Source organism: Drosophila persimilis, unplaced genomic scaffold (genome assembly GCF_003286085.1).
Source record: "Drosophila persimilis strain 14011-0111.01,24,50 unplaced genomic scaffold, DperRS2 tig00000000-arrow-pilon, whole genome shotgun sequence".
NCBI classification, from domain to species: domain Eukaryota; kingdom Metazoa; phylum Arthropoda; class Insecta; order Diptera; family Drosophilidae; genus Drosophila; species Drosophila persimilis.
Window position 1 is genome coordinate 12,235,013 of NW_020825288.1, and position 23,279 is coordinate 12,258,291.

The following is a 23,279-nucleotide window of genomic DNA, read 5'->3' on the forward strand; positions in this document are numbered from 1 at the left end:
TATGTCTGTTTTGTTGAGTGTAGGAGAACCTGTTTGGCGGACTGCCGAGGCAACAACAGCATGCAGCATGCGTAGCTCATTCTCTCTCAGAGCAACACGAACTCTGTGCGGCTCTCTCTGGTAGGTCAGATTGGCTGATGCAACACTTGCCACGCATTTCAACAGATGGTTGGAACCACAGCTGATTTGATTGCTGTTTTGGACTGTTTGGCTTGCTGCCAAACTGCCAACAACATGTTGCCAGGCTGCAGAGCACGTGCTGCGGAAAATTCAAAATGTTGACAAACATTTTGCATCGAAAGTTCTGGGAAAAGGTTACGGCTTCCCCGCGCCACTCGAATGGTTGGCCAAAGGGGGTTGTTGGCTAAGAACGTAACCTGTCTAAAATTAAGCTAGTGGCAAATGATTCATTTCATGTTGAAGGGTGGCTTCTTATGTAACACACAAGAACTGCAAACGCTGTCGACGCTGAGGAAATTTGAGCATTTATTCCGCCTGGTGATATAATATATCATATAATATAATATAATATAATATGTGCATCATCATGTGGGGGACTTGTGTTGGAAGAGCTGACAACTGACGTGTTTCCAATTGGGTGTTTTGTATCTGGTTTATCAAATTGGGTTCGAATACGTGGTGATTCCCCAATGGACTAATAATTATTATAACGTACATATATATGTATATACGTGCATATGTATGGAATGAAACCATTTTTAAATGTCAATGAGGAAAATTTTTCATCGACTATATTTGTTTGTACCTAAATAATCGTATATCTATTTTCTATTCTATTTTTTATATATTTTTTAATAACATTAAAATAATAATTATATTTGTATATAATCTATTATTTATTGCACATATGTATGTACATACATATGTATTTCGTTTCATTTATACAATTTTTTTCTCCCTAGTTTAACTATTTAAGTTCTTTTTGGCAGATGTTTGTTAATTAAACAAATAAATAAATAAAGGTAATCTGTTTCGATGAAAAAAAAACCCAAAAGATAACTTCTGTTATTTTAAGTTAGTTTCTTCTGAAAAATAGCCCTTTCAAAATTTGATTTAACAATTTTTAATACTTGTTTAATAATGTTAAGGATCATTTGGAGCTGAGAAGAGGCTAACACACTAAACAAATTTAGAGTTACAAAAATAAATAAACCTTCCAAATATGTGGCAATCTTTTTTTATATTAAAAATTAAAAATAAATTTAATTATCATTATTTTGCAGTTCTATATTCTTTGCTTAAAAATAGTTCTTATTAATAATATATAATACAAAATAACAAAATAATTATTAACACCAAAAAATATCAGTAAAACGTAAATTTTGCACAATTTGGTGAAGATATGTATGTATATATATTTTTGATGATTTTTCGCTTAAAAATACAAATTAATTATTATTAACGGTCCCTGGGTTGTATCTATCAAAATACATTCCAAAAGTATGTAGAAATTATTAAGTTTAGGTAAGTTTAAGAAATTATTATGTTCACCTTCTGAAAAGTTTCACAGGCAGTAGTTTGTAAAGGGTGTGCACTGTAGTCAAACCGCTCTGAAAGAAAGTCGAACAAAGTGAATGTACACACCTAGACAACTGTATTAGTAAGCCGTGCCATGCTCCCGCTGAGCCCGTGCTGTGAGAGGGCGAAAGATTAAAACTGGAATTGAATGCGATTGGAACTGGAAGTGAGCGAGCCGGAGAAATGTGAGAACATACAAACAGGCAAAGATTTTGCTGAGAATGCATAAAAGGTATTGGAATCATTTGGGCCTGGCCTCAGTGCGGTGACGACGTCCATAGGATTGCCTAGTGGTCTTCAATTTGCTGAGATTCGAGTTCGGAATTGGAAAATTTGTCATGAGGCTGTTCATCGCAGTGTTGGTGATCCTAGTGATAGGTGGAACCTATTCCCAGGCGGCAGAACCGAAGAATGTCCTGCTTTTGCTGGCTGATGACGCTGGCTTCGAGATGGGGGCCTACCTGAACAAGTTCTGCCAGACGCCCAATCTGGATGCCCTGGCCCGACGCGGTCTGCTATTTAACAACGCCTTCACATCGGTGAGCAGCTGCAGTCCCAGCCGTGCCCAGCTACTGACTGGACAGGCCAGCCACGCGAGTGGCATGTACGGACTCCATCAGGGAGTGCACAACTTCAATGTGCTGCCCGAGGTTGGGTCGCTGCCCAACGTGCTGCGGGAGCAGAGCAACGGTCGCATCCTCAGCGGCATAATTGGAAAGAAGCATGTGGGAGCCGCCGCCAACTTCCACTTCGACTTCGAGCAGACGGAGGAGCAGCACTCGATCAACCAGATTGGACGGAACATCACCAAGATCAAGGGATATGCGCGGGATTTCCTCACACAGGCCAAGGATGAGAAGAGGCCCTTCTTCCTGATGGTCGGGTTCCACGATCCACATCGTTGTGGCCACATAACTCCGCAGTTTGGGGAGTTTTGCGAGCGCTGGGGTAGCGGGGAGGAGGGAATGGGCAGCATTCCCGACTGGAAGCCCATCTACTACGACTGGCGCAATCTGGAGGTGCCCGCCTGGCTTCCGGACACGGACGTTGTGCGTAAGGAGCTGGCCGCCCAGTACATGACCATCTCGAGATTGGATCAAGGCGTGGGCCTGCTGCTCCGCGAGCTGGAGGCTTCGGGCCTTGCCGACCAAACGCTGATCATCTACACCTCTGACAATGGACCACCTTTCCCCGGAGGACGGACCAATCTCTACGAGCATGGCATACGATCGCCGCTGATCCTCAGTTCGCCACAGAAGGATGATCGCCATCATGAGACAACGGCTGCCATGGCTAGTCTCTTGGACATATATCCCAGTGTGCTGGACGCCCTCCAGCTGCCGGCACCAAATGGTACCAAGTTCAGCGGAAAATCCCTACTGCCTGTCCTGAAGGAGGAGCCGTCAGCGAAGGAGAGCGATTCGGTCTTCGGGAGCCAGAGCTACCACGAGGTCACCATGGCCTACCCCATGAGAATGGTGCGCAACAGGCGCTACAAGCTGATCCACAACCTCAACTACTGGGCGGACTTCCCCATCGACCAGGACTTTTACACCTCGCCCACATTCCAGCAGATCCTGAACGCCACAATCAACAAACAGCCCCTCCCCTGGTATCGCTCCCTTCTGCAGTATTACCAGCGACCCGAGTGGGAGCTCTACGACATCAAAGTAGATGCCTTGGAACGGAACAACCTGGTGGACAAGCCCAAGTACAGTGGCATCCTCAAGCAGCTGCGCCAGCAGCTCTACCAGTGGCAGGTGGACACCAAGGATCCCTGGCGCTGTGCCCCACATGCTGTGCTGCAGGAGCAGGGCGTCTTCAAGGAGGATCCCGTCTGCCTCACCCTGGGACACGAGGCGTTGCAGAGGTCCAGGCGGAGGGTCCTAACTCAATATGAGGAGTATGTTGTTGTCTAGCCACTCCAGCCAACCCCTTAGTCGGCTGGTAGCTTGTTCATTTGCTAAAGTATTTTACAAAATGTACAGTCTTATCGCACAGTCAATGAAGGAGCAATTCAAAGTGCTGATAACATTGAGAACTGAACTTTATGGTGTTACTCACTCTTCGAGATACACTGCTCGACAAAAATATAGAACAATAGAAACTATAACTGTCTCATCCGGGTATCAATTCAACCAATACTGAAGCTCGTGCGAGCCAAATCTTCAAAGCCGATCATTTGTATGGTATTTACATATCTCTTACAATATTAACATATTATTGTATTTTTTTGTGTGAAATAAAATAATATTGCCAGATTATATAGCTATGTTTGAGTTTAACAAAGACCTAAATTAAAAAAAAAAAAAACAGTACTGCCCGTCCGTCCGATAGACATGGTTGTATCACCTTGGCTATTGATGCTGATCCAGAATATATATACTTTATGGGGTCGAAAACTCTTCCTTCTGGCTGTTACACAAAACTAATATATCCCTTAACCATGCGGGTAAGTTACGGAAGGTATTGGTGTTGATCTATGCGGCCGGAAATACTTTGGCAAAATTATAATACCCACTTCAAAAGGGTATAAAAATCCAAAGTTCTGACAGCAAGAACGACTTGCCTTTTGTTGATCATTTCCCAAGTGTCTACACTGCCCCACAAAAATGTAGTCTATGTGTTACTATAACAAATGGTTTCGAAATGAAAGCCGTCCCAGGCCAATGATTCAAAGGTTGCGTTGCAGCATCCTACAAGCACTCGGCACAGACTGACAAATGTTCCTGGCAGCATGACCTCAGCCACTTTGGGGGTGTCAAGAAGGGATGACTTTCGGGGTGGTATGCGTCACGTTTCAATGTCATGCCCATTGTGGGGCAGGCAGGCTGGGGGATGGATGCCTTTGGGGGTTGGAGTGGGTCGAGCTTCGCTCGCCTTTGTGTCTCGCTGTCTGTGTGTGGAAAATCGAAAATTTCAATGCTTCTCTGGTTTATTGGTGGCGCCGCTGCCAGAGCCCCTTCCCATTTGCCGTGCAGCATCCGAGTCAGTGTTACACAACATGCACAGACCTCATGGCAGAGCCAAGGCTGCCACTGGGGGTCGGGGCTGGTCTGGGCTGGGCTGGGGTGGAATGGGGGCAGGACAGAAGCGGAAGCGCCTTCGCCTCGCATTCGTTTTAAGGTCAACATGGAAATACCAAAGAGTAAACTGTGTTGTGCGTTTTTCTCATTTATGACTTTGAACGAAAGACACATTAAAAATTAAATTTTATTAATTTGGTTTTGCATAAATTAGGTTCTTCAGTTTAGCGTAATTATTATATGTGTATATTTTATATTGTATATTATTTAAGTTTCCGCCCACACAAATGCACGATTACAATTATTATTGTTGCTCTTCTGCCATCAATAAAATACATATTTGTTCCGATACTGGGAGGGGGCACCACAGACGGATCCACCTCCCTGGAAATTATCGGGCCTGACTGCCTGTCTATTTGCGGGGCGAGTGCTTCATGTTCGCTCGCCATATAATTTTTGTTAAATCTTTTTTGTTGCCTTTTAACTAATTTATTATCAACACAAGTTGCATGGATTCTTTAATTCAATTTCGCTTTATACGTAAATATATTATTGTATATATATGTATTTTGCATTCACATATACAATAAATATGTATGTACATTCGTGTGTGTATAGATCGCATAGCTTGTTCATACATATGCCAACATGAGACTATTTTAATAATTTTTAATTTGTTTGTGGTTTGTTTGTTTGTTCGTTCTGTTCTGGGTTCCATCTTTCAATTCAATTTAAATACATATATTCTATGCATATATTGATCTATATCTGCGGTTATTAAACGCGTTTAGTTAGTAGGTTTTTTTGTAAGTGTTGCTATGCTTCGATTGACTTGACTGGTTTCGCTTACGTGTACGTTTACGTTTACAGAGTTATTATCAACATCAACATCCTTCTGGAAATCGTTTAACTAGTTATATAATATATATATATATCTATAATCCGTATATGTATGCATGGTTGGTATTGTTTAGGAGGATTCTGTTACATTTACTTTGCTTCTAGTTTAGTTTATCATCTCGTTAATTGTTTTATATTGTATTACGTTGCTGCTCAGTATAATTTATAATAAATACATAATAATAAATATACATGTAGATAATACGCTTAATAAATATTGATTTCATTTATATATATAATAGTTATGTATATAAATAACAAAAAAACAACACACATAAAAAGGAGCAAAAGTTAGGATACAAACTTGTTTTGATTTATCCTTGAATCTTGAATTTTTCTTACAATTTTACAACGAACATCGAGAACGGTATTGGTATTGGTATTCCGTAGGCCATTTAGAATAGAATATAATTGAATAGAATAGAATAGTGTTGGGGGAGTATTGTTTTCGCACAAATATGGGTATAGTTAGGTATTTGGGTAGTATCCAATAAATATGCTTGGGTATATGATGTGGATAGGTAGCGTTAGCTTAAAATGTAAAGGGATTCCCCCGCATAGAGAGCGTATGGATAGAGAGTTTTACAACGAACGATGGGCTTGGTTAAGAGTTGGAAGAAAGAGGGAGACAAACTGGAAACAATATCATCGGGACTGCCTCTGAAAGCACTATGAGTATGGGTAACTAATTAATTCATTAACAAGAGTGCTTACTGTCCGTAATGTTCTACGGAGTACCTGTTTGTGGAGTAGAACATCGCAGATACGCCTGCATCTATTGTGGATCCTAGCATTAGGAGCTCGAATTGAGTTGGAACAACATTGCTGACATCGAAGAATAAAATGGAAAACGTAAGGAAATCGCCTTTCGCTTGTAACACTTGTAAATTTAGTTTGTTATACGTACAATATTAATTTAACTTGTAATTCATTTGAGTTTTTGTAATTATTGTGTTGCCAACTGGTAAGATTTTCGCAATTTGAAATTTTGTTTCTTTTATATGATAATCGTATATGGTTTATATGGTCTGCCTGCATGCAAATGTCGTTTATGGCCACGTGAATGTGCTGAATGCTAGCTAGCTAAGCCGTAAACATATCCGTATAATCGTATCGTAACCGTAGTAACCCGCATCTAATCAACTATATGTATGTGTGCTGCCAAACTTTGCGCCTCTAATGGCGAAACCAACATTAAGGTTATTGTTCTCCACCATGATCTACGACTTCAGCCAATTTGATAGGGTTGAGGGAGGAAGTCGGCTTTAGTTGCCATTGGGCAGGGGGACCTGCACCTGTACATAGGATTGCGGGAAGTAGCCGGTGCGACCATTGACGGCACCTTCATACCAATTGTCGTCGACGCGATTGAGCAGCGTGATTATGTCGTTCTCCTTGAAGCCCAGCTCTCCGGGATTTTCTGGGTCGAAGTCGTAGAGGGCTTGGCAGCAGGGCTGCTGCTGGCGTGATGGTGTTACGGCCATCGACTTTGCGGGCGAGCGCATCGGCGAGGGCAACGGCGAGGCGCTCGAGCTAATGTGGGACGGCGTGCCGTCATCAATGAGGCCGCCGCCACCGCCGTCCAAGTTCAGATCGAGCAGCGTCTTGGGGACAAACTCATTGCGTGGCCGGCTCTCAGCCTCGGATCGTTTCTCCTGCAGCGTCTCCTGCAGGCCACGTAGCACATCGGCACACTGAGAGTGAAAATCGTATAGTGCCTCAGCAAAAGTCACCAATTGTGAGACATGTTCAGTATCGTTTTCCAACAGATTGAACATGCCTACCTGTGCCAATTGCAATGATTCGGCGAACTTATCCTCGGCACCACGAATTTCATCATCTTTGGCCTGACGGCGACGCTTGCAGTCGAAGTCGAGGCGCCGGCCCTGCAGCTTCTTGCGATGGTGCATAACCTCCTTGAGGTCTTTCATCTGCATATGATGCAGGGGCTCCAAAAAGTTCTGCTTGATATTGTCGTCCAGCGAGTACTTGACGTCGGCCATCTGTTTCAGCGACTCGCCAAACTCGACGAGCGCCTGCGCAAACACGCTGTTGTCCTCGCCGAGCTTCTTACCATAAGTCAGCATACATTCGGCCAGCAGTCCCTCGGGCTGTGGATACGTGTTCGATTTGGCCTGTCCCGACAGCTTCGAGATGCCCTTGACTGCGGCCATCTTCGCCCGTGCCGTCGGATTAGGCTGCAGGAACTCCTTCGTCTTGAGCTGCAGCTCCTCCACCAGCTCCACGGTCACGTCCGTCTTCCGCTCCATATCCATGAAGTCCATGTCCAGCTTGGTGCCTTCGGCGCCACCCATCTTCTCCGTCATGTACTGGTTCGCCTTGTTGATCTGCTTCTTTAGTCCAGCGAAAGCCATGTTGATGCTTTTCTCTCTCCCCGCCTCTTGTCGCTAATGGAAATGTGGATCGGACCTGGGTTGTCCGCCTGCTACTTCTGCTGCTGCTTTTGCGCGCCGCTCTGCTCTGCTGTGCTGTGCTTCAACGACGACGCGGTTGCTGTGAACGGGTTGGTTGAGTTAGTTGACTTGCCTGCTTTTACCGAGAGACTCAATTTCAATGTCGATATCAATTGATAATTTGAGGCGTTTGCTATGTTAGCTGCGCGTTTCTATTTTTAACGTTTGGAAGACTTACGCGGCGTGCACTTTTCGTCACTTTATGCTTTGACTGGGTAGCGTTGCTGCTGGTCTCCGCAGTCGCAGTCGCGGTTGCTGTGGCTGTGGCTCTGCCTTTGCTGGTGCTACTGCTGTGGGGGTGCTTCCGTGGGGGTGCTTCTTCGACTGCGCGCGTGTGTGAGTACGTGGGGGTGTGTGTGGTTGGAGGCTGTGTCACAAACGTCAAAGGCAAGAGAATATTAATTCGAATTCTAATTTTTCTCCAGCACTTTCACTCGCTTAGCCTGCACTGCACGTTCTAGCTGCTCTGCTCTGCTCTGCGCTTCTGAATGCGATTCACCTAGCTTCGATTTTTTGCAGAACCTTGGGCTGCGTAATTTTTGAAGGACTGTCGTTACTACTATTTCTCCCTCTGTCTTTTTGGGGACTGGGGGGGCTCGCGTTTTCCTCTCCGCACCAAAGCAAAATCAATATCTTAACCGTGTACATGAATAAAACGAACTTAGCCCACTTAAGCCCCCTCTATTTAAAACCGCGAAATATATTACTGTTTGAAAATTCTTCTTGTGGATCCATCCTATCCTATCCTTCCCCTTTACAATTACAAACATATTACCACGATATCTTTTACCTGAATTACGCTAAAATTGTTAAAGATTCATAATGTTCGTGGAGAATATTCAACACTGGTCAACAATGGGTTAATTGCTCTCTTTCACAAATTATAATATAACTTGAATTCGTCAGTATATGTACGGTATATTTGTAAAAAGAGACATAAATTCTGAAATCAATAAAAAAAATTAGAAATTATTGAACGAAATAAGTTTATTTACTTTTGAATGAAGAATTCAATTCAATCTCATCGATAAAATATGCCAAAATATCCAGATTATACATTGCAACACATGTCAACTACATATCTATGTAGTTACGTTACGTAGTTTCATAGTTGAACAACACTGACAATAACAGATTCGAAAGTTGCGCCAAAGTGGTGTTTTTTTTTAAGTGAGCTTTGAGTTATTTTTAAATGCTATTCAGTTAACATTTCCGTATAATAACCTTTGCCCACAGAGCACACCTAGTAGAAAGGGTACGAATTTTTGAATGATGTGTTTACAATAACAACGTTTCTACCTTATGTTAGCAATTTCACTATTTAAAATGAATTAACTGCCGAAAAACTACATATACGCATATATGTATGTACAATATAGCTCTGTTAGGAAATTGGTTTGGCCTTGGCTGCTCCCTTGGTTTTCTGCTGCTTCTTTTGGGCTCAATTTGGTGTATCGTTGGCTGTCCTACGAAAATAAAAGTCTAACCTTAAGTACTAATCCACACTAGTAGAGAGATGCAGCGTCGTCCATGACAGGCTATTAAAACCGCGAAAAAAAATAAAATTAGATTACCAAGTATCCTTTGATTTCCCCATCAATTTTTTATGTTTAATTTTTCATTTATTCTAAGTTGCTCAGTTTCTAAGGGCACCTCCTAAAATCAACATCGAATACAAAAAATTCTACAAATGTATCTTAGATTTTAGGATATAATTTTGTTTGATCCGCCTATTTTTGATCATGGAAAAAACAATCGAATCCAATTACTGCACTTGCGGCGACGTGTTCATTACTCGTTATGCTCCATTCAATTTCCTGCGGGAGTTCCGGCACGCCTGCATTGACTATGATTGGACTCCTCAGGAGCTGGTAAATAATGCCCTCGAGACCTGGCAGACCCTCACTTCTCTCGAGAAGTCACGGTTCGAGCAGGTAATACCCTTCGAGAACAGCCAGCTTTGGCTTCGGCCAGCTTTTCATGTATCTTCCCACAGGATCAGTACTTGCCGTATTTCATCGCTGAGACGGTTGAACATTTGTTGGAGGCCCAGGAGCAGAACGAGTCCAAGGAAAACGCCAAGGAGCCAAGACAGAAGCGTTGCCCAAATAGGAAGCCCCACCAAAAATGATTTCAGGAATATAATATGTATCCCAATAACATAACTTTTATATTCAAATATTGGCGGTATCTCCAGCAGACTGTTAATGGAAAACTGTTAACTTATTAACAGAGCCTGTAACATTGATCAATGTAACATTTTCCCGCGCAAATCCTTAACAGAAACTAATTGAAAAATGCAATTAAATTAAAGATATTTATCTAAGTTAATATTAATAAAAGCCATGACGTCATCGCATGAGGCGGCACTTTTACAACATTCTTGTTTCCCACTTTTTATCTATGAAGATAACCCCCGTATGGGGGGCTCAACCAAACAAACAATGAACATGTAAATCAGTTCAATCGCGGTAGCCACGTAGATATGGTAGAGATACGACTATCGCATCTTGTTTTTAATTGTGTATAAAAGCCCCTTCCACAGTCCACTGAAGCATTAGTCTCTCCGAAACCCAAACGACTGAGCCCCCACTCAGAAGAAAATGAAATTCGCAATTGTTCTACTTTTGGCCAGCATTGCCTGCGCTAACAGCCAGGTGAGGATTGGACTTACGGGAGATAATTCCGATTCCGGCGGATAATTTAACAACAATACTTTCCTCCTACTTACATAGGCTGCACCATCTGGCGGCGGCGGCATTGCCATCAATCCCTTCGCGGCAGCCAATCCCTATGCGGCCGCCTTCAATCCATTTCTGAACGGACTTTTCGGTGGTGCAGGTGCAGGTGCAGGAGGAGCTGGAGCTCCAGTTGCTCCAACTCCGCCCTTTGGTGGTGCCTCCATCTCATCGTTCTTCCAGTCTGTGGTGCTGCAGCGGGAGGCCGAGCGTCTGCTCAGCCAGCCGAACTTCCCCACCGATCTGGCCGAGCGTGTCCAGGATGTGGTGGCCAACTCCCAGGAGACGATCGCCGGCTGCAGCACCACTGCCACCCTGCCCTGGCTGCAGATCCGTTGCGTCAAGCCCCTGCTGACCAGCGCTAAGAACGAGCTCAAGCTGATCGATGACGAGTGGCAGGCCCGCCAAACGGCCGCCGCCAGCCCTGCTGCACCAGCCACAGCCTAGGAGCCAACTGCACTTCTATTCCAGTATTTAATACCTTATTTAATCTATAGACGAGGGCAATCGACCAACATAGTTGCAATAACATTCAAATAAGCTCAATGCTGGAATTCTTTCTCTTAGTTCTTGGGTTATGGGAGGATGGGAAGAGGCAGTGGCAGGGGCAGTGGCGCTCTTGACCTAGACCAGGAGATGCTTTGATGTGGCCGGTCGGACTTGGCATTCTTCGCTTTATTAAATTTCCATTCAGGAATTACAAAACTTGATGCTGCTTTCCCGTTTGCCTTCGAATCGACTTGCCTTCTCGCGTCACAATAAGTTGTCGACGACCTCGACTCCGATGGTTCTGCTCCTTGCCCCATGACCCATTCCCCATGATTGGCGCCCTCGGGGCTGTTAATGCTGTGGCGCATACTTGAGTCGCCAAGTTTGGGTCTTTGGGTTTGGGCCATTGAGCAGGCAGCGCAAGAACTTGACGCATTTTGGTCAAATATTTGAATTCCGTTGCCGTCGCCGTCGCCGTCGCCGTCCTCCGCCTTTGCCTCCGTTTTATTTTCCATCCTTTGTGCGGCTTTTGATGCTCCGTCTTCCACTTTTTGCCCCAATGGCGTGGTACAGTGACAGCCCTTTTCTGCATTTATCAATTTGCGCTAGACTTTGGCCTGCCAAATTGTTTCCAGTGCATGATTTGGCTATGAATCGGCCCATAGAGAGACCACAGAGTCGAGAGCTGATTTATGCGGCAGGCAGTGCTGCCTCAATTATCATTGCCCAATTGTTGTTCCTGCTTGGTCCCCAACCGAATCGCCTTTCGCTCCCCAGCCCAACCGTACTCGATTCAATTCGATTTGTTATGGCATTTGCATATGAATTCCAGGACCTCGACGACCCACCAGGGCTCCGGCTCCTAAATGGCTTGGCTTAACGAGCCAAAGACTGGCCGCAAATGACCGGCCAACTGGCAGGATGCAGGAAGATCGATAAGCCGAAAGAGAATGGACAAAACCCGCAGTGGACAGCAGCCAAAAGACAGAGGTTGGAGGGATTTAATTTCAAATTCAAATATGTAATTAAATGTAAATTTCAAACAAGCCCCGCTAGCCGCTGCCTGTGGATGCCACATACACAACACAGGACTGACAGCGATGGCAGGGCGCATTAGTAGGGGATCTGGGGCGAGTGCAAAGTTTTGGGCCACTTAATTGAAATATTTCTAGATTGAAACTTGAGTCTTTCTTGCTGTTGTCATTACAGCAACAGCAACAGAAACAGAAACAGAAGCACGAACAGCCACCGAACTCTGCAAAGTTTCGTGTAGTGTTGGCCGCGAGACCCCGCCCTTTAGCATCCCTGCACCACTCCCAACTTCCAATCTCCCAAAAACTGAAACTCAAAACTGAACCCATCCCAGTGCCAACCCGGTTTGGTAATGCTAAAGTTGTGGCATTTGAAATTCACGCAGCAGTAAAAAAATGAAAATCCAGAGTACAAAATAAAATCCAGCCGCATTCGGGCTGCCCAACTAAATATATATGCCAAAATCGGTTACCAAAAACAGAAGGGGCTGGGAGGGGAACAGAACACTCTAAAAGTGCATATATGTAAATTTGTTATGGGCTTGTGGCTTTTGTTTTGATGCAAAAGTTGGACGACCGACCGACCGACCGACCGACCCCCCCAAATAGGCGAACAATTTTTTGCGGCTGTGGCTTCTGTCAGAGTTCGTTAGTTCGGCGGGAACGGGTGTAATTTGGGATAGAAATTTAGGAAATACTTTCGACTACACCGAAATCGAATAATGAATCATCCCCCAAAGGTCCGTCCTGTATTTGCTGTTCGCACTCTATGCCACACTTGCTACTGTTGTTTGATCCCCGAGTGCCACTTCCGTTGGCTGCAGATAAGCAACAGTTATCTGATCTCCTCCCAAGAAATATGGTTAGCATAAAACATAATGAGGTTGAGGCTATCAGTAGTGGTTGCGATGCGGCCCACAGATAATGGAGGCTGTAAACACTATCAAGGCAAACACACAATAAGCTGAGATACCAACGGAATCACGGAGAATGTGGCTCAGTTGGCCAGCGAAGGTTTACGGAAAATGTCGAGTGCATCGCTGATCGTGTTCTGCTTCTTGGCGCTCCTGGTACGTTTTAATAATACAATTCGAATTCCACATTGAGTTTCCTGAGCCCGATTCTTTCCATCGCAGTTGGGACAGACTCTTGGCCAAGATCCAGCTATAAACTATTCCCTTCAATGGGCCAAAGATACGGGCATAAATATACGGATGATTATTGAGGAGAAGCTTCCAAATACTGCTTCGGCCCAGGCTGAGGGCAGGGAAGTGGCGGACACGTTCGACCTGGGATTGACTCACTGCAATGCCGAGCTGTTAGCCAGCCGGAATATTGCCCAACACAAGGTCTGTGTCAATGCCTTGGCAGCAGGTGCTTACGCCTCGTTGGATCGCGTGGCTGGACAACAATGGGCCATCTATGGCGCCAGCTCTGGGGCATCGCGTATCGGTTTGTTCTGGTAACATAAATCCAGAAGATTTTCACGATTTAATATTCAATAAAGATCAATATAATTGATATGTAGTATATATTAATATCCGATATGGGCATCTAGTGTTTGGAATAGAAGTCTTTGGTTGCATACTGGTATGTGTACTCAGGTGTATTCTTGAATGGTTTTCGAGAATGGTTTTTCCCCTCCACTTTGGATAATCTGTCAAAGAAGATGAACTTTGGCCAAATCGCTGACTGGCTGGTAGTTGGCCTTATTGGTGTGTGCTGCTGTGCTGGCTTAAATGTAGAGTGCAGTGCCTGTCTGCCTCTGTGTTTCTAGTGCTCATTAGGCAAATAAGCGGGATGGGGGGCTAATGGGTAGCAGGGATATTGGAATGGGTGTGGCAGCTGTTTCGTAATTATAATCATTAGATACGAGACAAAGCCCGCACCTAGCAAAGGCGACATTTGGCTGCAAATGTGTGTCAATGAAGATGAATCTGCAGGAGAGCCCTGGGACTGGGAATGGTACTGGGAGTGGGAATGGGGAGTGGTATGGCTTGATAGATGCATATACCGGAATGGTGTGCTGGTCTGTCCTTGACATGAGCGTAATGAGCGACGACACACAGATGAGGCGACTGCTGCTGACATGGGAATCCTCTGTCTCATAAAGTTCAATATTCCGTCAGGTTTAGTGCCATTCTTTTTTTTTTTACATTTTTTACATCATTTTTATGATGGTTGCATTTAATGTTTTTTTTTTTTGATATTTTTGTGCCTCTTGAAGGCAATTGCGTAGATACGAATATATTCCCCCAGCTCAAGCCTTTGACTCTGCCTCGGATGTGGTTTCCGTATCGGATGGGGGCGCATCCGGCTTGGGCTCATCCGTGCTGCCGCACACACACATGGGACACTGGCAGACGAAGAAGATGCGCTTAAAGAGATTGAATACACTCGCAGTTGATGGCGACTTACCTTCTCCTTGAGCACCAGGCGGTACTTGGGGTGACTGAGGGCGAATTAAAAACTGCATTAGACTGGCCCCGACATGGGCACACTGACGCAGCTCACCTGATGCCATACACGATGGGGTTGTAGACGGCGCTCGTCTTGGCAAAGGTGGCACCCCAGATGGTGGTGAGGGGGGTTAGACCATCGATTTTGAAGAGTCCAAAATAGCAGATGATGAGGTAGGGGGTCCAAGCCATAAACCACAGCGATATGGTCGTCAGGGCAACCTTGGCCAGCTTGTTTTCGGCGCTCTTGTCGCAGTCCTCGGAGCTGCGCAGCGACTTGACATTCATCTTCTTCGCCTGATCCCGCATGGCCTTCTCGTGGGCGGCCACGGTGGCGATGATGAACCAGTAGGAGTAGCAGATCATGAAGAGCGGCGTGTAGTAGACGAACAAGGAGTAGGTGATGAGGTAGGAGCGCGGATTCCACTGTCGCGTCATGTAGTCGATGCTGCAGGCAGTCAGGTTGCCCTCGGGCACATAGCTGCTCCAGCCGATTAGCGGCATGATCGTCCAGAACACAGCCATCATCCAAATGAACGCAATCTTCATAATGGACGTCTTGATGGTCATGGGCGTGCCGTTGATGCCCTTCACGATCACGTTGTAGCGATCGAAGGCGATCATGCACATGGACCAGATGGACACACAGCCGAACAGGGAGCCGCAGGCCGCATAAATGTCGCACCACAGTGGCCCCAGCACCCACGTCTCGTAGTAAAAATTGATGATCATCACCGGCGACTGCGAAGCCATCATGCAGAAGTCGGAGAAGGCCAGGTTGAGGACGAGCAGGTTGGCCGGCGTGCGCAGCGACTTGGTGCCGCCAAAGATGTAGACCACCACGCCATTGCCGCAGCAGGAGATGATTAGAATGACGAGCGTGAACAGGCCGAGGATCTTGCTCATTGTGGGATCCATGGGGGCGAAGCGACTCCAGTACGGATTGACCAGAGGCGCCATGTCGGGCAGTACCTGCGAGCCATGAATTGCGATTAGCACATATCCCTTCCCTAATCCTTGGCCCCCCCCCTACTTACGTTGTCCAGCACGGAACGATTGCCTCCTGTTTGGGCCTCGAACCTGGGCCCCAAGAGTGCCGTGGCCAACGGCGGCTCTGGCAACAGACTGCGCTCCATGCTCCGTCACCCGATTCCGATGCGCATCGAACTGTAGCTGAGCCACGGCTGGGCCGGGGAACCTTTATAGCTGGTTTCTAAGCCAATTAGCTAGCTATCAAATGGGGTCTTAATGCTAATAAATGCTGTCCAACTGACAGATAAAAGTCATTTTTATTTTACAAGGTCTCGGCATCGATTTGGGGTGGAATAAAATCAATGTTTCAATCATGTTCTAGAGCGAGTCCAAGAATTTCTTTCCGCATTGGAGGCACAGTTTCCTTTGGCGGCAGTTGGATGTGTGTTCGTGGTACTTGGGCGCTGGCGTGGCTAAGACCTTTGTATAAACTCCTGACAAGAAGGCGTTTGTGGCCAGGTCCAGGGTATCCGACATCAAATTCTGGTCTGACTTAATCGGATCCGGCTTAGGGTTCTTCCGAGTCTTTTTCTCAGTGCTAGGTTGCCCTGTTTCCATAGTCTTCTCGGGCTCGGCTTCTGAGTAGTCGTAGTCCTCCTCTGAGCTGGGCAGCTGGTACCGCACTATGCTTATCTTTTGGCTGAGTATGAAATACTTGCAGCAATCCTTGATCTGGTAGTAGGCGGCCCGAAAGCTCCTCAGCTTGTACGTCTGGAAATGGAGGAGAAACCGCAATTAGGATTCAGTTGAAGTGACCCGTCAAGGACGGACCCACCGGTGACAGTTCATTGATGGCGGTCGGCTGGCCATCCGGCCCGAAGGAGCTCAGCCGAAGCACCAAGCAATCCTTGGTCGAGCGATAGAGATTGGACCAGAGCAGCAGCTCCTTATACACAGCGTCGTCCATGGCCACAATGTAGTCGAAGTAACGAAAGTCCTGGACGGTGAACTGGCGACAGAAGTGATCTGATCGGAGTCCGTGCTCGCGCAGAGTTCGCAGGCAGCGCGCGTGGGGCCGGCGCCCAATGTTCCAGGACCGCAGTCCGGCACTGTCCACCTCCCAGTAGATGCTCGTCTTGACCATCAGGCTCTGCATGATCGCCTCGGCCATGGGCGAGCTGCATATGTTGCCTAGCCATTCCACAGGATTAGGGGGCAATCGTAAAAATGTATGGTGATGATGATGGACGATGCTTACCCATACATACAAACAGTATTTTCTTGTGTGACATATTTACTACTCCGCTGAGAATTTAATTCAATTAATTCACACTAAAATTTATATTTTTACTGTTCCTAGATTACAATTTTTACTAACTGAAATTTGATTTTCCACATCCAAATATCTGTAGCCCGAACGGCGTACATTTAAATGCTGTCTACTAGGTTGGCATGGATTTATCGACATGACCAGAGCATGCTCAGAGGTTAACCCCAACGAACTATGAACTCCAACATCAACCTCAACCCAACCCAAATTATAGTGAATGACTGGCCACTTCCTTAGATTATCTACAAATGCACTTTTCCCGCATCATTTGTGTCCTCCAGCTGGATTCAAGAGGGACTTGTGTGTGGCACGGCACGCCCACAAAGGCATTAAGCATGTTGCAGCTGCATGTGCCACAGGGGAAAAGGGTTCATTTGTTCAACTAGATAGTGTCAAGTGGCTGTCAAGTGGTGTGGTGGCCACGTCCACGTCGCGAATTGCATTCGAAATTAGTTAACAAGTTCAGCGAACCCCGCCGAGTGGAAGTGGCCTACATAGCCGTATGGCACATGGCATCCACCCCCCCACACCACCCACCACACGCCATAATCTGATGTCATGTTATGAAGGTACACAATGCTTTTGGAATTCATTTTATTTGAGTGTCAATTATGCGAGAGTTCCGTCGGAACGGAGGGCCGTCTGTCCGAGTTTATGCACTTTTTGTTTCCATTTGCATTAAACGTATTCCCATGTCTGTCGCACTCTTTCGGTCCGCAGAGGAGTTGGCTGGCTTGTTACTTGGCCATTGGCAATATCCAATTGGAATTGCATTGAACGACTAAATTGAAAATTCAGCTGAAAAAGCATATTTCACTTATCACTTTTCACACAAAGCACACACAAGCAACACACAAGCAAAAGGCGAAAACAAAGCTCCGCCGGCCAGAGGGCAGATGCCAGAGATGGCAGAGGGCAGCAGGCAGGGGGTAGAGAAAAAGAGAAAAAGAGAAAAAGAGAAAGAAACAACACATGGTCGGAGGGAAAGAGAGACCAACAAAATGAAATTGTAAGCGCAAAAGCACAGCCACAGCAGAAACAACAGCAACAAGTCAGTCAGCCAGGGAAATAATATGTGTACGTATGCATGTGTGTGTGCCCGGCTGGTGGAAGAGGGGAGTGGCGGGACAGGTTAGAGCGGACGACCGGACGGACGGAAGTGTGGCACTGGCATTGCATTGTTGTTTTAATTAAAAACAAACCTCCCCTCCCCTTCCGAGTTTATGCAGCAACAAAAAACATGGAAATAAAACCAAAGTGAGCAACCTGAGAGGAAAAACTAAGTGAGAAAGAGGAAAAGAAACAGCTATAGCAGAGAGAGAGAAAAAGAGTGAGAAAAGAGATAGATAGAGAAGGATGTGTGTGAGATAGAAGAAAGTGTTGAATATTTAGTCCAAAAAACATATAAAACAATCGGACCAGCAAGTGTCAAGAACTCAAGGATCGCCTAAAAGATACCGACCATATAATGAACACTTTCAGGAAAAGTGTAAAAGAAAAGTCAAAGTCAAAGCATAGAAATTGTATACATTTGAGCTGTAATATTTCTATGATTTATAAATCTAATGAAAACCTCGTGTAACGGTTGATTGTGGTAGAACTCCACGTGCGAAAGAGCTCTACCGATTTTTAAGAAATTTTTGTTGTATACAAGGTATGCGAATGGGTACGAACCAAATATTAAATATTCCGCTCATCAGAAAGTGCTGATTGGTGCTATTGCCTGAGAATGTCCCCATTTTAGCCCCCATTTCTATTCCTGAAGTCCATTCGCACATTCGATAAGTACTTTCAAATGACATCGTGCGGAGACAGCCACTTTCTTATTCTGGCATCAGAATCACGAATAAAATATACCCTCCTAGTCTACAAGTAATGGGTAGAAAAGCTGCACAAAAATTGTTGAAAAATGTTAGTACAAGAAGATGACACAACCGGAAATGAGAGACTATCTGCTCCTACATATGTATGTGGTGCTGCCAGTGTGGGTATGTGTGTAGGTGTTTCTGCTTCGGCTAATGGCAACCGTAATGCTGTGGCAGTCCCTAAATTAAAGGATGAGCCGGCATGGACACACCACGCCAGAAAAGCAAAACCACACCTAATGGCAATTTAAATGAACAGAAACACAGAACGAAAATCGAAGTGGAAAAAAGTAAACATGGAGCTGGAAAAGAAACAAATAAAGCCGAGGCCCTACTCGGCCATTGTTGTAGCCTGGCAAATGCTTTTTGTTGACCACAAATGCAATTTACAGCACAACAATCAGTGGCGGACGGTACGCAGAATTCAGCAGCAGCGAAAGCAGCCAGAGCTCCAGCACCAGAAGAAACTAATAAAACACAAACTTTGTTGCTTTGTGTTGCAGTCGGGCCACGGCACTGCATTAACTGACCAACGGACAGGCAGCCAGCGAACCCACAACCAGGTTGAATGGGTTGCAGCAGACCGAGAGAGGTGCAACAGGAGCACCAACATGCACAATACAAGAAAGAGGGCTATTAAGTATTTGGGAGTCGGGTCTTTAAATACCCTTTTGCATCAATCGATCCTATGATAGCTATGATATAGGGATCAGGTTTCCATACTATTTATTTGTATCCTATTGTTTAGTATATTTTGTGTGGTTCCGAAACGATTCAGTTGCAAACATCTGAGTAAAAGAATAGTAATAATAATAAGGGTATAAACATCATCAGCATACTCACAGTTTTGGCCACACAAGGCACATACAATTAGATATACAGCTCGTTGAGGTTGCATGGGGCAGACCAGAGGCAGGTGTGGTGCGGCGCGGTGCAGGTTCTGTGGGACTACAGACTGGCGACTGGTGCAGCTTTTCCCCGCCGTGTTTGCGGTCATTTCCCGCTGATTCAGGTTCAGAGCATGTATTTTTGGGTTTGCTTTTTAAAATTAAATTTGCCGTAAGCACACGTATACGTATCTGTGTGTGTGCGTGTGTGCTTGGCCCCACTCTTTACATTGCTAAATAAACGCCCCTACAACTACTTTGTGCGAGGTTTTTGTGTGTTCGTTCAGGTGTGATAAATAAATTAAAATGCATATGAGCGGATGAAAAGGGTGTGGTGTGGTGTGGTTCTTTGGCAGCTAATTTCCCACTCAGTGCGGTACTTATAATTGTTGGCGAGTGTTTCCAGCTGGAATATTATGGTTTAATTAGTCAGAAAGTGAGATGCAGGTACAATAGTCATATTGATTAATCGTTATCTAATCATTTTTGGTAATTGACGTCTTAGAATCGTGCGTGATCTTATCTCCTTTTCATTTTGTATCAATTGTGGAAAGATGAAATTCCATCATTTTTCGTTGCCTGCTTTCAGGCGCCAGCCTCTTTTGAGTAATGTCTTCGGTCATACTAAAAAATTACAAGGAAACAAGTTCAAGTCACGAGAGAGGAAGAGAGATCCCTCATACAGCCAACCCAAACAAACGAAGGCTCATTAAAAAAAGCCAAAGGCAAATATGGCCGGGCCGTCTGGGCCTTAAACTCGACCCCATCAATAGCCGAGTCGGTTGGCAGACAACAAGCTGGAAAGTCTTCTGTCTGGCCGAGATTTTTTGTGGCCGATAATGCGGCACGTAACGGCAATTCGGTAAATGATGCACTAGATGGGACCCGGAGACGGGGCACGTTCCACACGGGCCAAGTCAATCGTCTCGGCAGCGGCAGCGACAGCGGCATCTTCATCTTTCTGCTGGAGCTCGTAAGTCATTTAACATTTTGAGGTATTTAATGAGCCAAAAACTTTTGGCCGCACATAAATTAAAAGTCGACTAGTACGGGACCCGGCCTGACCGATGTTTCCCAACGGACTCGGGGTCAGGGTCAGGTGTGCCGGCTGACCAGGCAATGGCTCTATTAGCATGCCCATTAAAATTAGACAAATGGTTGCCATTGCCGTTCGCCGTTTGCCGTCTGCCGTTTCCCATATCCGCAACTTTGGCCCAGCCCACCAGCCCAGATTTATGGGCATCTAGGAGGGGCTTGGACGGAAGAGCATGGGTCCGGTGCTGGGACCGGTCAGAAGTCTGACACGACTTTTGGCGCAATCACATACGCCACTTGAGAGAAATGTGCTGCGGCCATTTTATATGATAAATGATTTTGTTGCCCGTCCACCAAATGCATATGTATATGCGGAAGTGCGGAAGTGAATCTGTGTGTGGGTGTGTGAAGGTCAGTGAAAGTCATTTAGCCTTCAGCTTAAAACCCTCTCCAAACAGCAATCGACACTTTCTTCAATTGCGTTTTGCGCATAGAACGAAGCCCTTTTGTGTGGGTATGCCTAAGCCGCTTCTATTCGGCCTCAAGCCACCAGCAAATTTAACCCTTCACTTCATTAAACGTACTTTCCGATACCCCACGGGGCACACAAATCACTCTGGCCGCAGATACAAAGGCTGACGAAGCAGTGGATTGGGTGTGGCCTTAGAAATTCGACATATACCCAAACAAAGGCCTAATCGTGCAGCTGCCTCTCCCGCTCCTACTCACCTTGGCCACGCCTTACAATGGCTCCAGGAACTGGTGCTGCCGCCTTTTGGTTGTAATCCATCAAGCGGCTTTGGTTTTGATTCGGGGGCCACTGGCACAACAAATACAGCAGCAAACAAGGCAAACAAGGCAAACGAAGGCGGAGGATTGGATTAGGAAAAGCATTGGAAAAGTGGATGCCACAAAGAGCCCAAAATGTAGCCAGCAAATTGTTTTCCATTCTCTGGGCTCGGAGATGCCTCCTGCCTGTTGTTGCGTGTCCTGGCTCTGGTTCTGGTGCCTGTCCTTGTTTCCGTTTGCTGTTTTGGGTATTTAGGCATTTAGTCAGTCGGCTGAGCCCCTTTCACTGCCGGAGTCGATCAGTCATTTTAGTTGTCATTTCATCTAGGAGTAGTTTTTTCTGCCCACTTCGTGCAATATTCCACATGAAATGAATTGAATGTAGCAACATATGACAAATTAAGCCCCCAAGCTGGCGCTGCGCTGGCGCTGGCGAATATTGTTTCAGTTGTTGGTGCTGCTGCTGCTGCTGCTGACAGCCTTGTGGCAAGAGGAATTGCTTAATTGATATGCTTTCAATTTGGGCCCTGTGCTGGCCAATGCAAGCCGCACAATTTTGTGGATTTCTTTGACAGATTCCAGTCGATGGTTTGCTCGAGTTTTGGCCACATCCCTGAACCCGATCTGATGAGATGCATTCGGTTCTTTAACATCCTTCCCTTTGACTGTTGCAGCTGATGCTGTTGTTGGTTGATGGTGGTCTTTCTCAATGCCTCACGCACATGACTTGGCCGCAAACTTTGTTATTTTCCCATGACTGTCAGGCCGTCCACAGTCCGGGGCAGCTGGGGCAAAAGTTTTTCTCCAGTTTTCGGAACTTGCAACTTTTCTCATTTGTGCGTGTGCATTGGTAAGTTCCCATCCCCTAATCTCTCTTTCTCTCTCTGTCGCTGGCTCCCTCTGTTGCAGCTTGCAGTTCTCCCTTAGAAATGATGTCCAACTGTGCTGCTTGCCTCTGCTTCTAATAGGACAAGCACGAAACTAATCCGCAACATGACGACAAGAAAATTGAATTCTAGCAACTGTCAAATTGAATCTTCCCTGCCCCCAGTTCTCGTCTGCTCTCTCTCTCTAGACTCTGTCTGAGTCAGCAATCATGGAATCAAAGCATCAACTTTTTAGGGTAAAAGAGAACCACCTCTGCTTCCGCTTTTTGTTTTCGGGAGGCAGTGCACGTGACAGGGCCAACAGCGTCTAGGCGTCAAAAACTAAACGGACAACCCGGCTGGCCCATCACCCATCCGCAGCACCCAGCACCCTAGCACCCATCTCATAAGCTTTTCTTTTTCTGACTTTTTGGCATTGTAAATTTCATTTATTGACTCTCCCTGACACCAGCGACGAGCGACGGGCGACGGGCTCGTGATAATGACAGACTTCATCGATTACGCGATTATCGCAATGTCACTTTAGAATTTTTCGCCAAAAATGTTCCTCGTTTCAGGCGGGAAAAGCTTTTAGCTTCCGCCCCGCTCTCCATTCCCCACTGCCCCACCACCATTTGGCGGATGAAATTGCTGCGCTTCAAGTGTAATATCACTTAAGCTCTTAAGCAGTCAACACAGAACACAAAAAAGAACCCAAACCAGGCGAACGAACGCTTCAATTGCCGCACTTTTAGCCGCTTGCCCTGCCATGCCCTGCCATGCCCTGGCCCCTTGAACCGCCTCCTTCGCCATGGCTTGGCCCGCCCACATACACGAGTGGGAGTGCTCTCCCAACTGTCTCATCCAGATCGAGTACGA

The 23,279-nt window shown here is 45.8% G+C and overlaps 7 protein-coding genes across 8 annotated transcripts; 4 read left to right on the forward strand and 3 right to left on the reverse strand.

Annotated features, from left to right (window-relative positions):
* The first annotated feature begins 1,576 nt into the window (after nucleotides 1-1,576).
* On the forward strand, nucleotides 1,577-3,649 carry LOC113565741 (N-sulphoglucosamine sulphohydrolase). The gene has a single exon (XM_026988766.1). The coding sequence runs from the start codon at nucleotides 1,878-1,880 to the stop codon at nucleotides 3,456-3,458; it is 1,581 nt and encodes a 526-aa protein (XP_026844567.1). The 5' UTR covers nucleotides 1,577-1,877; the 3' UTR covers nucleotides 3,459-3,649.
* A 2,072-nt stretch (nucleotides 3,650-5,721) lies between these two features.
* LOC113564931 (endophilin-A) lies at nucleotides 5,722-8,535 on the reverse strand. 2 transcript variants are annotated; one of them, XM_026984425.1, is made up of 3 exons: nucleotides 8,439-8,535; nucleotides 8,118-8,306; nucleotides 5,722-7,979 (listed from the first exon to the last, which is right to left on the reverse strand). In XM_026984425.1, the coding sequence occupies exon 3, from the start codon at nucleotides 7,838-7,840 to the stop codon at nucleotides 6,731-6,733; it is 1,110 nt and encodes a 369-aa protein (XP_026840226.1). In that variant the 5' UTR covers nucleotides 7,841-7,979; nucleotides 8,118-8,306; nucleotides 8,439-8,535; the 3' UTR covers nucleotides 5,722-6,730. The 2 variants fall into 2 exon arrangements, with proteins under 2 accessions (XP_026840226.1, XP_026840225.1); XM_026984424.1 differs by having other exon boundaries at nucleotides 8,118-8,535.
* Nucleotides 8,536-9,650: 1,115 nt separating this feature from the next.
* LOC6588099 lies at nucleotides 9,651-10,284 on the forward strand. The gene is made up of 2 exons (XM_002013342.2): nucleotides 9,651-9,873; nucleotides 9,936-10,284. The coding sequence occupies exons 1-2, from the start codon at nucleotides 9,682-9,684 to the stop codon at nucleotides 10,068-10,070; spliced, it is 327 nt and encodes a 108-aa protein (XP_002013378.1). The 5' UTR covers nucleotides 9,651-9,681; the 3' UTR covers nucleotides 10,071-10,284.
* A 229-nt stretch (nucleotides 10,285-10,513) lies between these two features.
* On the forward strand, nucleotides 10,514-11,231 carry LOC6588214. Its single transcript, XM_002013343.2, has 2 exons — nucleotides 10,514-10,596; nucleotides 10,675-11,231. The coding sequence occupies exons 1-2, from the start codon at nucleotides 10,543-10,545 to the stop codon at nucleotides 11,122-11,124; spliced, it is 504 nt and encodes a 167-aa protein (XP_002013379.1). The 5' UTR covers nucleotides 10,514-10,542; the 3' UTR covers nucleotides 11,125-11,231.
* Nucleotides 11,232-13,121: 1,890 nt separating this feature from the next.
* Nucleotides 13,122-13,735, forward strand: LOC6588195. The gene is made up of 3 exons (XM_002013344.2): nucleotides 13,122-13,130; nucleotides 13,187-13,267; nucleotides 13,334-13,735. Exons 1-3 carry the CDS (start codon nucleotides 13,122-13,124, stop codon nucleotides 13,661-13,663), a joined length of 420 nt encoding a protein of 139 aa, XP_002013380.2. The 3' UTR covers nucleotides 13,664-13,735.
* A 570-nt stretch (nucleotides 13,736-14,305) lies between these two features.
* LOC6588211 (opsin Rh2) lies at nucleotides 14,306-15,807 on the reverse strand. Its single transcript, XM_002013345.2, has 4 exons — nucleotides 15,694-15,807; nucleotides 14,712-15,628; nucleotides 14,616-14,649; nucleotides 14,306-14,553 (listed from the first exon to the last, which is right to left on the reverse strand). Exons 1-4 carry the CDS (start codon nucleotides 15,790-15,792, stop codon nucleotides 14,458-14,460), a joined length of 1,146 nt encoding a protein of 381 aa, XP_002013381.1. The 5' UTR covers nucleotides 15,793-15,807; the 3' UTR covers nucleotides 14,306-14,457.
* Nucleotides 15,808-15,926: 119 nt separating this feature from the next.
* LOC6588229 (low molecular weight phosphotyrosine protein phosphatase) lies at nucleotides 15,927-16,950 on the reverse strand. The gene is made up of 3 exons (XM_002013346.2): nucleotides 16,887-16,950; nucleotides 16,464-16,819; nucleotides 15,927-16,399 (listed from the first exon to the last, which is right to left on the reverse strand). The coding sequence occupies exons 1-3, from the start codon at nucleotides 16,918-16,920 to the stop codon at nucleotides 16,007-16,009; spliced, it is 783 nt and encodes a 260-aa protein (XP_002013382.1). The 5' UTR covers nucleotides 16,921-16,950; the 3' UTR covers nucleotides 15,927-16,006.
* Nucleotides 16,951-23,279: the final 6,329 nt, after the last annotated feature.

Bases quoted from the DNA above. Each gene is read 5' to 3' on its own strand.
- LOC113565741 (XM_026988766.1), top strand. From the start codon at position 1,878: ATGAGGCTGTTCATCGCAGTGTTGGTGATCCTAGTGATAGGTGGAACC.
- LOC6588214 (XM_002013343.2), top strand. From the start codon at position 10,543: ATGAAATTCGCAATTGTTCTACTTTTGGCCAGCATTGCCTGCGCTAAC. The intron at 10,597-10,674 runs GTGAGGATTGGA...CTACTTACATAG, and splicing joins TTGCCTGCGCTAACAGCCAG to GCTGCACCATCTGGCGGCGG.
- LOC6588211 (XM_002013345.2), bottom strand. From the start codon at position 15,792: ATGGAGCGCAGTCTGTTGCCAGAGCCGCCGTTGGCCACGGCACTCTTG. The intron at 15,629-15,693 runs GTAAGTAGGGGG...CATGGCTCGCAG, and splicing joins ATCGTTCCGTGCTGGACAAC to GTACTGCCCGACATGGCGCC. The intron at 14,650-14,711 runs GTGAGCTGCGTC...ATTCGCCCTCAG, and splicing joins CCCATCGTGTATGGCATCAG to TCACCCCAAGTACCGCCTGG.
- LOC113564931 (XM_026984425.1), bottom strand. From the start codon at position 7,840: ATGGCTTTCGCTGGACTAAAGAAGCAGATCAACAAGGCGAACCAGTAC.
- LOC6588195 (XM_002013344.2), top strand. The intron at 13,268-13,333 runs GTACGTTTTAAT...TTTCCATCGCAG, and splicing joins TCTGCTTCTTGGCGCTCCTG to TTGGGACAGACTCTTGGCCA.
- LOC6588229 (XM_002013346.2), bottom strand. From the start codon at position 16,920: ATGTCACACAAGAAAATACTGTTTGTATGTATGG. The intron at 16,820-16,886 runs GTAAGCATCGTC...TGGAATGGCTAG, and splicing joins AATACTGTTTGTATGTATGG to GCAACATATGCAGCTCGCCC. The intron at 16,400-16,463 runs GTGGGTCCGTCC...CTCCATTTCCAG, and splicing joins CCATCAATGAACTGTCACCG to ACGTACAAGCTGAGGAGCTT.
- LOC6588099 (XM_002013342.2), top strand. From the start codon at position 9,682: ATGGAAAAAACAATCGAATCCAATTACTGCACTTGCGGCGACGTGTTC. The intron at 9,874-9,935 runs GTAATACCCTTC...ATCTTCCCACAG, and splicing joins AGAAGTCACGGTTCGAGCAG to GATCAGTACTTGCCGTATTT.